The sequence below is a fragment of the Carcharhinus amblyrhynchos genome, chromosome 15, assembly GCF_965287045.1.
Source record: "Carcharhinus amblyrhynchos chromosome 15, sCarAmb.v2.hapA, whole genome shotgun sequence".
Taxonomy (NCBI): Eukaryota; Metazoa; Chordata; class Chondrichthyes; order Carcharhiniformes; family Carcharhinidae; genus Carcharhinus; species Carcharhinus amblyrhynchos.
This window is the reverse complement of record NC_137338.1, coordinates 38,611,695-38,627,740: the sequence shown is the minus strand read 5'-3', so window position 1 is coordinate 38,627,740 and position 16,046 is coordinate 38,611,695. Positions and strand designations below refer to the sequence as shown.

The 16,046-nt window shown below is 42.6% G+C and overlaps 1 protein-coding gene across 1 annotated transcript; it reads right to left on the bottom strand.

Moving 5' to 3' along the window:
* Window positions 1–1,144: 1,144 nt before the first annotated feature.
* On the bottom strand, window positions 1,145–14,428 carry rpl8 (ribosomal protein L8). The gene is made up of 6 exons (XM_080203846.1): window positions 14,373–14,428; window positions 13,474–13,620; window positions 13,147–13,288; window positions 11,471–11,689; window positions 10,384–10,499; window positions 1,145–1,355 (listed from the first exon to the last, which is right to left on the bottom strand). The coding sequence occupies exons 2-6, from the start codon at window positions 13,609–13,611 to the stop codon at window positions 1,197–1,199; spliced, it is 774 nt and encodes a 257-aa protein (XP_080059972.1). The 5' UTR covers window positions 13,612–13,620; window positions 14,373–14,428; the 3' UTR covers window positions 1,145–1,196.
* Between the last annotated feature and the right edge of the window lie 1,618 nt (window positions 14,429–16,046).

The following is a 16,046-nucleotide window of genomic DNA, read 5'->3' as shown; positions in this document are numbered from 1 at the left end:
GGGAGGTCTTGCTGCAGCTGTATAGGGCACTGGTGAGGCCACAGCTGGAGCACTGTGTGCAGTTTTGGTCGCCGCACTTATGCAAGGATATTTTGGCCTTGGAGGGAGTGCAGAGGTTTACTAGGCTGATACGAGTTGAGGGGGTTGAACTATGAGGAGAGGCTGAATAAACTAGGCTTGTACTCGTTAGAGTTTAGAAGAATGAGGGGAGATCTCATTGAGACATATATGATGAATGGGATGGATAGGAGGATAGAGGTGGAGAGACTCTTCCCACTCAGAAAGGACAGTAGGACTACGGGGCACAGCCTCAAGATAAAGGGGGGGTGGTTTAGAACGGCGTTGAGGAAGAACTTCTTCACTCAAAGGGTGGTGAATCTCTGCCCGTTGAAGTGGTGGAGGCTGCCTCGCTAAATATTTTTAAGACGCGGGTTGATGGGTTTTTGATAAGCGAGGGGATTAAGGGTTATGGGGAGAGGGTGGGAAAGTGGAACTGAGCCACAACAGATCAGCCATGATCTTACTGAATGGCGGGGCAGGCTCGAAGGACTAGATGGCCTACTCCTGCTCCTATTTCTTATGTTCTTAATTATCATCCTTGTTGCACATTAAATTGAAACCCTTAAACTCCCTAACAGCACTCTGGGTGTACCTGTACCATATACCATACGTACCCCAATGGTTCAAGGTGACAATTAAGCATCACCTTGAAGGCAATTAGGAAGGCGTGTTAAAATGCTGGCAGTGACAGCCTCATCCTGTATTTTTAAAAGGTGCCTTGATGGCAAGACTAATCACTCTCTGGAAAATCAGCTTTTGTTCAAATTTAGATCAACATTCTAAAGTGTGATGCCACATACATCAGTGAGCATTGTTGAATGTCAGTTATATCTTTCAGCATTGTAATAGTATTAGATTTATGGCTGTATTTGCTGAATTGGATCTATCCTCTTGGACAGGCTTATAACATGGGAAATTCCTGTTGCTTGGTAGATACCTGGGTTGCAGCTGCAGTGCACAGCCTGGCGTATGGATTATAGTCTGTTGTGTACCTTCTGTACAAGATGACATAATTAAAAACTCCAGCTATTTGGACAAATTCTTGTAAATAACTACAGCATCAGTCAGTCTTACACTCAAGAAATGTATTTTAAATCATTTTTATTGTGGCAAATTTGTACATGTATATTAAGAAACTAGTTCTCCTTTTCCTGGACAGTCTTAGTACCGCGCAGTCTACCAGTACGACGAGCAGCAATGAGACCGACCTTGCGACCAGCTGGAGCATCTCTTCTGATGGTTGATGGCTTCCCTATGTGCTGATGGTTACCACCACCGAAAGGATGTTCTACAGGCTGTGGAAGTAAAATGATAGGTTAACAAATGATGCTCCATACAATTTGTTGGTCAATGCAATTCTGTGTACACCAACACCATTTACATTACAACATATCAATATAGTTATCCAACACATGGTGCTCACCTGAAACATATTTGTTTTCCATTTCCCCAACCACAAACAGTTTCAATCAATCCAGCAATGCATTTTACAGCTGCCTACTCTTCTTCATAAAGCTGATATTTAAATGTGTCACTTCATGATTGGAAATACTTCACCTATCCTGTTACATAATTATTTTAAACCTATCACACAACTAATCCTCTATTCTCAATAAGCATTTGCAGGAATTCCATATTGTACCCTTTCTTTTGGCATTGTTCCTATAAAGGTAAGCCCAGAAACTTCAACTCCAACTGTGGATTAAAATTTATAAAAATATGTGGTGATATTACTTCATGCCATAAAAGCTTTACAGTCTTATCTAGTTGGAGCAGTTCTGAATTCCAAAATCCCTCTACTTTTCTATATCAAACTTAATCTAACAAAACAATTCAGCCTGTGTTCATGATGTCCCTCAAGCCTTCACTTCAGTTGTTTCTATGTTTAAGATCACAGACCAAGTTCATAGAAATGTTACAGTGCAGAAAGAGGCCACCTGGCCCACCAAGTCTACGCTGACCACACTCCCACTTAGGCCCTACTCCCATATCCCTACACATTTACCCACTAATCCCTTCAACCTACACATCTCAGGATGCTAAGCGTACATCTTGGACTGTGCAAACACTGCACAGACAGTGACCCAAGCTGGGAATCGAATACAAGTCCCTGGAGCTTGAAGGAGCAGTGCTAACGTGCCACCCCAGGTGATGTTGGAACTTCTCATTTCAGTCAGACAATTTAACTTTGCCATGCAACTAAATCTGGGATTGTTATTGGTTTACAAACTCAGAGCAAGCTGGGAAAATCTCCTGAATCACCCATCACTAAATCCCAGAAGGTATTTTTGTACAATGATAATTTATTACAAGTTATCAAAGTAGTTGAAACTAATTTGGAGAATATTAAACTAATAAACTATTTTTATAGTACATTTAACATAATAAAATATCCAACAGTAGCAACATCAAACCTGATTCATCATTAAGCCTCACAAGGTGATGGAAATTTAATTAAAGTGGTATGCTTTAAGGAGGAAAGAGAGGCAGAAGTGTAAGGCGCAGAAGGGCCTCAGATGGTGAAGGCATCTGGTCAATGGTGGAGTGATTAAAAACGGTTTTGTGAAGGGGAAGTCATGTCTCACAAGCTTGATTGAAGTGATGAAGATCATTGATGGTGAGGCAGTGGATATTGTCTACAAGGACTTCAGTAAGGCCTTTGACAAGGTCCCTCATGACAGACTGGTGCAGAAGGTGAAGTCGCATGGGATCAGAGGTGAGCTGGCAAAGTGAATACAAAACCGGCTCGGTCAAAGACAGAGAATAACAGTGGAAGGGTGCGCTTCTGAATGGAGAACTGTGATAAGTTGTGTTCCTCAGGGATCAGTGCTGGGACTTCTGCTGTTGTATAAATGATTTAGAGGCAAATGTAACTGGATTAATTAGTAGGTTTTGGATGACATAACGATTGGTGGATTTGTGGATAGCGATGAGGACCAGAGGATATAAATCAGTTAGAGACTTGGGCGGAGAAATGGCAAATGGAATTTATTCCAGACAAAACACAAGGTAATGCATTTCAGAAGGTCTAATACAGATGGAAAATATAATGTGAACAGCAGAACCCTTAAGAGTATTGATAGGCAAAAGGGATCTGGGTGTAAAGGTACACAGTTCACAAAGTGGCAATGCAGATGGAGAAGGTAGTCAAGAAGGCGTATGGCATGCTTGCCTTCATCGGCCAGGATATTGAGTTTAAAAATTGGCAAGTCACGTTGGAGCTTTATAGAACCTTAGTTAGGCCGTACTTGAAATATATAGTGTTCATTTCTGGTCACCACACTACCAGAAGTGAGACACGACAGATCAGCCATGATCTTATTGAATGGCAGGGCAGGCTCGAGGGGCTAGATGGCCTACTCCTGCTCCTATTTCTTATGTAGGATGTGGAGGCTTCGGAGAGGGTACAGAAAGGATTTACATAAATAGGAGGAGTAGGCCATCCAGCCCTTCGAGCCTGCCCCGCCATTCAATAAGATCATGGCTGATCTTTCGTGGCTCAGTTCCACATTCCCGCCCTCTCCCCATAACCCTTAATCCCCTCGCTTATCAAAAACCCATCAACCCGCGTCTTAAAAATATTTAGCGAGGCAGCCTCCACCATCTCAACGGGCAGAGAATTCCAGAGATTCACCACCCTTTGAGTGAAGAAGTTCTTCCTCAACTCCGTTCTAAACCACCCCCCCTTTATCTTGAGGCTGTGCCCCCTAGTCCTACTGTCATTTCTGAGCGGGAAGAGCCTCTCCACCCCTATCCTATCCATCCCATTCATCATCTTATATGTCTCAATGAGATCTCCCCTCATTCTTCTAAACTCTAATGAGTACAAGCCTAGTTTATTCAGCCTCTCCTCGTAGCTCAACCCCCTCAACTCCGGTATCAGCCTAGTAAACCTCCTCTGCACTCCCTCCAAGGCCAAAATATCCTTGCGTAAGTACGGCGACCAGAACTGCACACAGTACTCCAGCTGCGGCCTCACCAATGCCCTATACAGCTGCAGCAAGACCTCCCTACTTTTATATTCAATCCCCCTCGCTATGAAGGCCAGCATCCCATTAGCCTTCCTGACCACCTGCTGCACCTGCAGGCTGGGTTTTTGCGACTCATGCACAAGGACCCCGAGGTCCCTCTGCACCGTCGCCTGCTGCAGTTTTTCGCCCCGTAAATAACAGTCCTTCCTACCATTATTCCTACCAAAGTGGACCACCTCGCACTTGCCAACATTAAATTCCATTTGCCATTTCCTGGCCCATTCGCCCAGCCTATCTAGATCCTTCTGCAGACTCTCCACCCCCTCCGCGCAATTTGCCGTTCCACCAATCTTGGTGTCATCAGCAAATTTCGACACCATACACTCGGTTCCCTCCTCCAGATCATCTATATAAATGGTAAATAGCTGAGGCCCCAGTACCGACCCCTGGGGCACTCCACTAGTCACCAACCGCCAATCCAAATAGCACCTATTGACCCCCACACTCTACCTCCTATTTGACAACCAATCCGCTATCCACGCTAACACCCTACCCCCAACTCCATGTCCCCTGACCTTCTGCAATAACCTCTTGAGGTACCTTGTCAAACGCCTTCTGAAAATCAAGACAGACCACATCCACCAGCTCTCCTCTATCCACCGCCCTAGACACATCCTCATTAGAACGCCAATAAATTTGTCAGACACGACTTCCCCTTAACGAAACCGTGCTGCGTCTGCTCTATCAAGCAATTCCTCTCAAGATGCCTCGCTATTTCCTCCTTGATGACGGATTCTAACATTTTACCTACAACAAACGTTAAACTAACCGGCCCATAATTCCCTGCCTTTTGCCTGGCACCCTTCTTAAACAACGGCGTAACATTAGCTGCTTTCCAATCTTCCAGCACTTCCGTGGAATCCAGCGACATCTGGAAAATAACCACCAAGGCATCCACTATCACCTCCGCCATTTCTTTCAGAACCCTTGGATGCATTCCATCCGGTCCTGGTGACTTGTCCACAATCAGTCCCTCCAGTCTGTCGAGCACCGGCTCTACTAGAGCCTCTCTAGTAACAATCATTGAGACCCTCCAGTCCTACCACCTTTCCATCGCTAACACCCGGCAAATTATTCACGTCTTCCTCCGAAGGCCGAAACAAAAAAGTTATTCAAGACCTCAGCCATTTCCCCATCCCCTACCACTAAGTCCCCCCTCTCATCCTCTAAGGGTCCAATGTTCACCCTAGCCAGCCTCTTCCTTTTTATATATAGTTATAAAAACTCTTGCCATCCTTTTCTATATTAAGCGCTAGCCCAGCTTCATAGTTTCTCCTACCCTTCTTTATCAATTTCTTTGTTGACATTTAAACCTCTCCCAATCCTCTTCTCGCCCACTACTCTTAGCTACTCTAAACGCCTCCGCTTTTAATTTAACACTTTCCTTCACCTCCTTCGTTATCCACGGCTTATTACCTCTCCTCCTACGGTCCTTTTTAACCATTGGAATAAACTTCTGCTGAGCACCAAGAAAGATCTCCTTAAAGATCCTCCACTGCTCCTCAGCAGACCTACCTTCGAACACGCTCCCCCAGTCAACATTCGCCAATTCTTCTCTCAACCTAGCGTACTGTTTACCAGGATGTTACACGGTATGGAGGGCATTAGCAATGAGGAGAGGTTGGATAAACAATTCTCACTGGAGCGACAAAGGTTGAGGGGAGACCTGATAGAAGTCTACAAGATTATGAGAGGCATGGGCAGAGTGGATAGTCAGAAGCTTTTTCCCAGGGTGGAAGAGTCAATTACTAGAGGGCATAGATTCATGACGCAAGGGGCAAGGTTTAAAGGAGATGTATGAGGCAGTTTTTTTTTATATACAGAGTGGTGGGTGCCTGGAACTCATTACCAGTGGAGGTAATGGAAGCAGATAAAGTAGTGGCTTTTAAGGGGCGTTTTGACAAGTATATGAATGAGATGGGAATAGAGGGATATGGTCCTCGGAAAGATAGGGAGTTTTAGTTAAAATCGGGCAGCACGGTCAGTGCAGGCTTGGAGGGCCAAAGGGGCTGTTCCTGTGCTGTAATTTTCTTTGTTCTTTGTCATTGAGTATGGTCATGAGGCCAGGAGGAGTTTACAAAGACGGGGAAGGATACAGATAGGGAGGGATTTGAAAACCAATGTGTATATCTTCAACAGTAGAGTAAGACAAGAGCAGAGTCAGGCAATGTTAACGAGGTGGAAATAATAGACCCAGACGATGGCTTCAATATTTCCCATAATCAGTTGGAAAAGGTTTCTGTTCACCTAGTACTGGATGTCAGACAAGCAGTCTGACAATTTGGAGGTGGTGCAGGAATGAAAGGAGGTGATAGTGAAGTAAAGCTGGGTGTGATCAGTAAACACTTGGAAACTCATGATGCATTTTTGAATAATGTTTGCAAGATTGCAGCAGAGATGTTGAAACAGGAGTGAGCAAAGCTCAGATCCTTGAGGGACATCAGAGCCAACAGCGCACGAGCAGGAACTGACACCATTACAAGGTGACTTTGAAGCTAAAAAAAAAATCAGCCTTGGTCAAGTACAGTCCTTGTAGCTAGGTGGCAGAGACATTGGTGCGGTGCAGACTGCAGATTGCTGACACTGTTGGAGTAACATGTCATTTCTGATATGGATTAGATTTGTGTCAACGCTTTGGCAGCACAGAAACCTGACTGGCATGATTCAAACACAAGTTCCAGGGAAGACAGACATAGATTTGAGGTGACATCAGGTTAAGAGCAAGTGAAAAAGTGGGTTGGAAATAGGGCAGTAACTTGCAAGTATACAGGGGTTAATTTTTTTTGGTGCGAATGAGGGATGATGTGGCATCATTTAGAGGAGCAGAGATATCAACCAACATGGAACCAAGAAGGAATTTCCCCTCTGCCTTAGATCCCTTAGAATTTTTGTTAACGAAAGCTATTATCAGTCTAAGATTTAAAATAATTGAACTAGCATAAATTGCCATTTTCAGAATTCTAAATTTCTACCACCTCGTGTGCAGAACGGTTTCCTAATTTCATTCCTGAACTATCTCTTTTTTAAAACAAAACTATGTTCTGTAACCCTGGACTCCCTCACCAGTGGAAAGTTTCTATCCACCCCTTTGTCCAAATTCCAGGGAATGCAACCCAATTTGAGTAAGCACACCCTGTAATTTAATCCCCCAAGTCCAGATCATCATTTTGGTAAATCCCATGCTGCACTTCCTCCAAGGCCAATATATTCTTCATAACATGTGGTATTCAGTCCTGCTGTAGTGAACCAGGACTTGGTATTGTTGTAGTTACTTTCAACTCCTTGTATTTCAGTTCCCTGGATATAAAGGCTAGCATTTTAATTTTTTTGATTACTTTTGAACCCCCAAGTCTCTTTGGACCTTCACCGTTTGTAGTTTTTCACAATTTAGGAAGCGCTATCTTTTTCGGTCCAAAGTGGATGACCTCACATTTGGCTACATTGAAATTGATTTGCCAGTTTTGCAGATTCACGTAACCTATAAATATCGCTGTTAGTTTTATTGTTCCGTTGCTTAAAATGCCACTCATCTTTGTATCATCAGCAAAAGAGATGTAGCTTTCTATCCCAGCATCTTTGTCATTAATAAATACAATGAATGGCTAATGGCCCAACATAGATCCTTGTAGGACACCACGAGTTACACGAGCCAATTAGAAAGAATTCTCTGTCTGTTGTCCTTACTCTATCTTCTCCCACTCAGCCAATTTCTTATCCACATCTATAATCTGCCTGCAAATCAATGAACTTAAGATGCAGCTAATAGCCTCTCATCAGGGATGTTATTAAATACCTGCTGGAAATCTATATAAATAACATTTTCATACCCACTTTAGGCATCTCTTTCAGGTTCATCAAATGTGGCTTTTTTTTTGACAAGTCCATGCTGACTCTTCCTGACCACTTAGAAATTCTCAAGATGTTCAGTTACCTATGACTCAGTTACAAACATTAGCAAATTCCTGACAACAGATGTTAAGCTAATTGATGTTAAGCTAATCCCTGGTTTCTCATTCACACTTTTGTTAAATAGCAGTGAGATACATAATTGTTTTTAACTGAAAGGAATGATTCCTGGAGAACTTGGGAAATTAGTTAGTGCATCTGCAATATTCTCACCTATTTATTTTTAAACCTTTCTGGTCCTCGGCAAAGGGGGAACCTTAAGAGGAAGTTCAGCCTGGCAGGCTAGGGGAAGGGAGGCAGCAGAACTAATAGTCCCAATCTTAGTAACAAAGTTGTTCATGAGATCTTTGCACTTTAAATCAAAGTCAAGGTGGCAAGGGAAGTGGGATTTAGGATAATAGTTTCAAGCAAAGAAAATATAGGAAATATCCTTGTATTTCAGGATGATCCTGGAATAGTGAGCAACTTTGGCTGATAAGACTGAAATCAAACTGTACTTTGTGGTCCAGTCAGATTGGGCAAACCAAGTTTAAACCTGGACTTAAGATGAGGATTGTATCAGGGTAAAGAACAAAGGGAAGGTAAGAAAACAGATGATGAGTGATAACCTCCACTTTGGAGCAGCAGCCAGAATGACAATGGAAGCAGGGAAAATACTAAGCAGAAACTATAATCCTGCAGTTTAGATCAAAATATTACGAACAATTTGCATCTATATAGTACCGTCAATGTAGTAAAGTGCCAGGGCACTTCAAAACAGTGTAACCAAACAAAATTTGATGCCAAGTCAAAAAAGGAGATAACAGGAGTGACTAAAACTTGGTCAAAGAGAAACTTTCTAAAGATAATCTTAAATGTGAAGGATAGAGGGGGAACTGCAAAGCTCCCTCAGAAGTCACAGCTGCAGCAAAGGGTGTGGAGCTACAGGAGACCAAAATTGGAAGATAACAGAGTTCTTGGAGAGACAAAGTTGCAAACAATCAGCTTTAACGTGAGACTGGTGCAGAAGACTGGACATACATGTGGAACCTGACATGTCACAGATGTTACATGGAATAACACTTTAATGGGGAATAGAAGAATCAATGGATAAATTGTTGGTAGACTCCAGGATCAATGTGGGGAGAGAACCACCATTGGAAAGTTTCTCTCACTGACTTGATAAAACAATAGAACCACAGAAACCTACAGTGCAGAAAGAGGCCCTTCAGCCCATCAAGTCTGCACCGAACACAGTCCCACCCAGGCCCAACTCCCATATCCCTACATATTATCTCCTGCTTATCCCTCTAATCTAAGCATCTTAGGACACTGAGGGGCAATTTTAGCATGGCCCTTAGAGAGACTAAATAGACTGGGTCTGTACTCACTGGAGTTTAGAAGGATGAGGGGGGGATCTTATAGAGACGTATAAGATAATGAAAGGGATGGATAGGGTAGAGGTAGAGAGATTCTTCCCGCTTAGAAAGGGCAGCAGGACTAGAGGGCACAGCCTCAAGATAAGGAGGGAGGGGAGAGTTTAGATTGGAGTTGAGGACGAACTTCTTCACTCGAAGGGTGGCGAATCTCTGGAATTCTCTGCCCGTTGAAGTGATGGAGGCCACGGGTAGATAGGTTTTTGACAGACAAGGGAATTCAGGGTTATGGGGAGAAAGCAGGAAAGTGAAACTGATCCACTTCAGATCAGCCATGGTCTTATTGAATGGCGGGGCAGGCTCGAAGGGCTAGATGGCCTACGCCTGCTCCTACTTCTTATGTTCTTATGGCCAATCAACCTAACCTGCACATCTTTGGACTGTGGGAGGAAACCAGAGCCCCCAGAGGAAACCCACGTAGACATGAGGAGAACATGCAAACTCCACACACTGACCTGAGCCAGGAATCAAACTCAGGTCCCTGGAGCTGTGAAGCAGCAGTGCTAACCACTGTGCTACCATGCTGCCCCATGGACATTCCAACTTTGATCAATCAAGGAGCTGTCACTCAAAGCTGATGTGGTTAACCATGTTAGACTATAGAGAAATCAAAATAGACAAGGTAGAATAATGCACTCTAATTCGAGAATGCGATTAGAGCTACATTTGACAATGTAGCAACCTAACAGAGGTTCAAATATGGGGCTGTGGGAAAAACGAACATGCATTTTTGAGGCAACAAGACATTCAGATTTGGGGAGAGGTTGGAGATGGGATTTACAAGGGCAAAATAGCTGAGGGTTGTTTCTGGAGCAGCAATGACAGTAGCATTTGAAGGGAAAAAGAATTGTTTGAAATTTCAGTTAGCCAGGGGGCTAAGAAAAAAAGTTGGATGGTCAACAGTTTAACAAGATGAGGCCAAGATAGCAGGAAGTACTATTAGTGGAAACATTTAATAACTGTTTACTTACATTCATAGCCACACCACGGACACGTGGCCAGCAGTTTCTCTTGGCCTTATATTTGTGATAAGCCCGACCTGCCTTCAGAATGGGTTTGTCAATTCGACCACCACCAGCAACCACACCTGCATTCAAAGTAAACATTTGACTTGTAATATACAAAGAGATTTCATAGAACCATACAATCCTACAGTGCAGGAGGCCAGTCGGCCCATTGAGCCCACACTGACCATAATCCCACCTAGGTCCCACCCCACAATCCAATACATTTAGCATAGCTAGTCCCCTTGATACCAAGGGGCAATTTAGCACGGCCAATCTACCTAACCTACACATCTTTGGACTGTTGGGGGGGGGGGGGGGTGGGGGGAGTGGAACCAGAGCAACCAAAAGAAACCCACGCAAACAGAGTGAGAACATGCTCACTTCACAGACAGTGATCCAAGCCAGGAATCAAACCCAGGTCCCTGGCATGGAGAGACAGCAGTGCTAACCACTGTGCCACCCCAGCTATTTAAATGGTAAATAGCTTAAATAACACATTACTCTAACATTGCCAGCCCGATGACTTCAATAAAAGGCCACAAGACTTGAAATAACGTGCCTACTGCTGAAAAAAAACAAAAATTCTTCTAGCAATACACTGCACCAAACAACGTCATTTACTCTTATTGTAGCCATTGTTAAACTAGATATCTAAGACACTTTTAACAAAAAATCTTTACACATACCACTGATTAAACCAGAAACAAAGTACAATTAATTTTAAATTAGTTTTGTTTTTGCATACCTACAAATATTTTACGTACAACGTATTTGCAGTTCACCTCAATCAAACTTCCAGATATTTTGTCATGAACAAAATATGCAGGCAAGTTATTGAAGTAGATGCCAACAATGAGTTAGATCCCACCAATTTCTGGTTGAAATGCTATTTTAAACTTGCAGGTTTTAATAATCCTTTGTGATCCCTTCCTAGTTTTGGATGTAGTTCAATTACATGCTAAAATTGAGAATGCTCAATTAGAGTGAGAAAACAATTGAAATTTTATAAAGACTAACTTTTAAAAAATTTAAAAAGTAAATAAAATCTTACCAACAATAGCTCTGTTGGCCGAGGAAATAACTTTCTTAGAACCGGATGGTAACTTGACACGACTTTTCTTGGTCTCGGGATTGTGGGAGATGACTGTGGCATAATTTCCAGAGGCACGTGCAAGTTTACCACGGTCACCTGGCTTCTCCTCCAGGCAACACACAATGGTACCTTCTGGCATAGTACCCACAGGGAGGACATTTCCAATGTTCAACTGAGCTGCAAGAAAGAAAGATCTTGCAAGTCTGCATCTAGTTTTGGAACAATTATGATGTCAAATAAATACTTTCCACACACTGCTTACAATTTCAAAACTCATGCTTGTGTGACTACGCCAGGGGCAAGTACAGAACTGACAGCAAAAATTCACCACCTTGTTTTGACCATTGTTCTTCTGTGCAGCAATGTTCCATACCACCCTGCCAGATCAAACAGGAAGTCTACTTCTTATAAAAAATCCATGATACTGCTATGGTAGAAGTATACTTGTTTCAGGTACAAAGCAAACAAAATGTATAGCAGAGTTGAGGATCCCTACAGTGCAGAAGGAGGCCATTGAGCTCACTGGGTTGCACCAACCACAATCTCACCTATGCCCTATCCCCATAACCCCATGTATTCATCCTAGCTAGTCCCCCTGGCACAAAGGATCAATTTAGCATGGCCAATCCACCTGACCCACACTGTGGGAGGAAACCAGGGCACATATGAAACCCATGCAGACACAGGGAGAACATGCAAACTCCATAGACAGGGACCCAAGATGGGAATCAAACCCAAGTTCCCTGGTGCTGTGAGGCAGCAGTGTCAGCCACTGTGCCACCCCAAGGAAGACATATACTTAACGGGCATTTGGCTCTTGTACTGAGAAGAAGCTTTTTTAAAAGCTGTGCCTGGGTTTTTTGGAATACATTGTGAATTTCTGCAGTGTTTAATGCAACTTGGTAATGTTGGTAAAGTGCGTGTGGTGGTGGTGGTGGGGGAAGGAGGGAAAGAGAGAGACAGAGTGAGAGAGAGAGGGGAAAGGGTGCGAGAATCATTGTGAACCAGCAACGCATTTGATATGAGAAACAAAGAGCCATTTCAGGTATTTATGACAACAAAGTGTCACAAAGGCTGTGTAAGCATTGATAAATCTGCAGACTTGAACTGGATGGCCTTCTGCATTGTATACATTTTGTTTGTCTGAAAAAACAAATGCACCTTCAAAACTACTAAGGAAATTTTAAGGACACCATTTGACAAATTCCAAATCTGTTATTAACAGCAAGAATAGTTCCTTAGACAGTCAAGGTGGCACTTAGCTCTTAAAAACTCTGGTGGAAACTTTTGCACAACATCATCTCAAGTCAAATCTTCAAGGATTCAAGTACGTAACATGACAAGTGAGTGGTAGATGATAGGAAACATCACAACTATCACACTTCAAAAACTGATCCATGCAGCACCCCCCCCCCCAACACCATTTTATAAATGTCAAAGCTTAAAACTCGAGTCTTCCATAAATTTATTTTAATATTTACTTTTTCTGGCAACAAGCTAAATTAGACCAAGATTAACAGAGAACCTTCCTGGTTTGTACCACTTAGCAATTTACCAAATAAATTGAGTAAACTTTCAGGAGTAGAAACCACTTTAAATTAAAAAGGACAATTAAATAATTTCTGTCAACTTACCCTTCTTGCCGCAATAGATAAACTGACCAGTGTGGATACCCTCAGCTGCAATGAACAACTCAGTCCTTCTTTTGAACCTGTAAGGATCACGGAACACCACCTTTGCTAAAGGAGCACCACGACCAGGGTCGTGAATTATATCCTGCAAAATAAACCAGGAATCTCTTCACCTTGTAATTAACTCTTGCCAAGAATTGATCCATTTAAGCAGTTCATTTGATTTTAGAGAAGTATTTAGTGCTTTATCCTTAAACACTCAATTCTATAGATAAAAAGATTATCTTACAAAAATTCAAGAATCAATATTCCTTCTAAAAAAAAACTTGCCTTGACAATACCCTTGATATAACCATGACGTTCAGCAAAATCCACTGCTCTCAATTTTGCAGGCCCTTTCCTGTGTTTCACATGGGCTTTGAAGACAGAGCCAGCACCCTTTCTCTGGCCTCTGATTACGCGACCCATTGTGTACTACTGTAAATGCAAAAGAAATTCAAAAAGGGATTTAACAACCGATTAGTATTCAAAACACTAGAACGTCAATATTTTGCTTCCATTTAAAATGAAGCCCAAATGAAAGGCAATTTAGCTGGGCCAAATCAACCTAACCTGCACATCTTTGGGCCGTGGGAGGAAATCAGATCACCTGGAGGAAACCCATGCAAACACGGGGAGAACGTGCAAACTCCAATCACCCAAGACCTGAACTGAACCCAGGTCCCTGGCTCTGTGCAACAGCAGTGCTAACCACTGTGCCACCATGCTGCCCGCTAGGCAAGGCTGAAGGGTGGTCGACTACATGTAAAACTATGTGTGAAATAAATTTGCTTCCAAGATCAAAAACAACAAGGTGAGCAACATTAATTCCTTTCTAGCTTTTCATAAAATAAAGCGACGCCCGAATTAATCTTTCCCGCCGCCGGTTGCCCATTCTGTGCAAATGCTAAATAAAATATTAAAAAAATGAAATGAGAAACGAAAACCATCAGTAATTTTTCGTCTGCTAGTTGCAGAGTCGCCACACTCGAAGGCTCCATGTTATTTGGAACGGGACCCTCAATGTATTTAAACTTCCCTACATCAAGATATTTCGGTGAACAGCATTCACCGCAATAACATCGACGCGATACTGATTAATGTTCTTGGGGAATATTGAGCGGATGGTTGTTTAAATGGGAGATTACAGTTGGATTCTCCCTGTCCACCTCAGTCTCCATTAAACCCACCTTCAGTGGCTGCCCGGCCGAAAGGAAGTTCTCACCGCCGCGCCGCTACTTCTTCCGGATCCATCGACTGTGTGTCCAGGAAAACGTACATTTTTCCAAAAATAATGCCCGAAAAGTGGAAAGAGTCATTTTGAAAAGTGCAGACACCAGTCTTTTGTCAAAAATACAAAAGAAAGTTTATTTTTTGTTAAGCCGGAAGTTGCTTACGTGTACACGCGCTGCATGACGGGAGTTGTAGTACCGCTGCATTTCCGGTGGAACAGCGGCCTTCCGGTTGCCTGGTTTCTGAGAATTTCCGGTTTATTTCTTGGTAAAGTTATGTTATCAAAAAAAACTTATCCCAGTATTAAGACATGTGTTATGAGTATTTTATTAAATAAATTCAAATTAAGATTTACTTTTGTCTCCTTGCAATGCTGATGTATCAGTTTAGCTCAATAATAGCATCCCAATTAATGTTGTTTAGGGAAGGAAATCTGCCATCTTTACCTCGTCTGGCTTACATGTGATTTCAGAGCCACAGCAATGTGGTTGACTCTCAACAGCCCTCAGGGACGGGCAGTAAATGCTGGACTGGCCAGTGACGCCTGCATTGCACGAATAAATTTTAAAAAATCTTTATGTAAAAATTTGTTGGTTCAAGCCGCTAATCCAGACACTTAAGCTGATATTCCAATGTGGTGCTAAGGGAGTGTGGCATTGTCTATGGTGCTGTTTTTCAGATGAGATGTTAAGTCTATGTCTCTATCCCCTCACATGCTTGTAACAGATTACATCATCGTCATCATGTGTGCCAGATTGGTTAGTTTGCTCATTTTTAAAACAATCATTCATAGGACATCGCCATTGCTGACTGGCCAGCATTTATTGCCCATTCGTAGTTGCCTGAGGGCAGTTGACAGTCAACCATGTTGATGTGGCCCTGGAGTTACATGTAGGCCAGACCAAGCAAGGATGGCAGATTTCTTTCCCTAAAGGACATTAGTGAACCAGATGGGTTTTTCTGGTAATCGACAATGGTTTCATGGTCATCAGTAGATTCTTAATTCCAGATATCTTTTATTGAATTCAAACCCAGGTTCCCAGAACATTAACTAAGTATCTGGATTAATAGTCTACTGATAATTCCACTAGACTGTGGCCTCCCTAGTTTATTGAGTAATATCACAAATAGTCTTACATTAACACTGCAATGGAGCTATTATGAAAATCCCCTCGCTGGCACACTTCGGTGCCCGTTCAGGTGCACTGAGAAAGAATTTAACATAGCCAATGCACCTAACCAACACATCTTTTGGACTGAGGGGAAACCTCATCCAGGGGAAACCCATGCAGACACAAGGAGAAAGTCCACACAGACAGTGACACAAAATTCTTCAAATCTCTGTCCTGTGTCAGTTTTTGCATTTCCCAACTTACAGTGTTCAGCATTAATATTCTCTTCCTCTTTTTCTTTGAGAATGACCCTCTATAATGTCTCTTAAGATGTGCCATGTCCAGTCTCTACCTTTTCCTAATTATGTTCAGTGAATTTCTTTGTTCACTCTCCTCTTGGATTTCCAAAAGGCATTTGAGAAGATGCTACCATCAAAGATTACTACACAAAATAAGGGCTCGTGGGGGGGAGTGGGGTAACATGGATAAAGCAGTGCTTAGCTAACAGGAAACAGAGAG

Coding starts and splice junctions, on each gene's coding strand:
- rpl8 (XM_080203846.1), bottom strand. CDS start 13,611: ATGGGTCGCGTAATCAGAGGCCAGAGAAAGGGTGCTGGCTCTGTCTTC. Junction 10,500..11,470: donor GGCCAACAGAGCTATTGTTG/GTAAGATTTTAT, acceptor CTTTGAATGCAG/GTGTGGTTGCTGGTGGTGGT. Junction 1,356..10,383: donor TCCGTGGTGTGGCTATGAAT/GTAAGTAAACAG, acceptor TTACTTCCACAG/CCTGTAGAACATCCTTTCGG.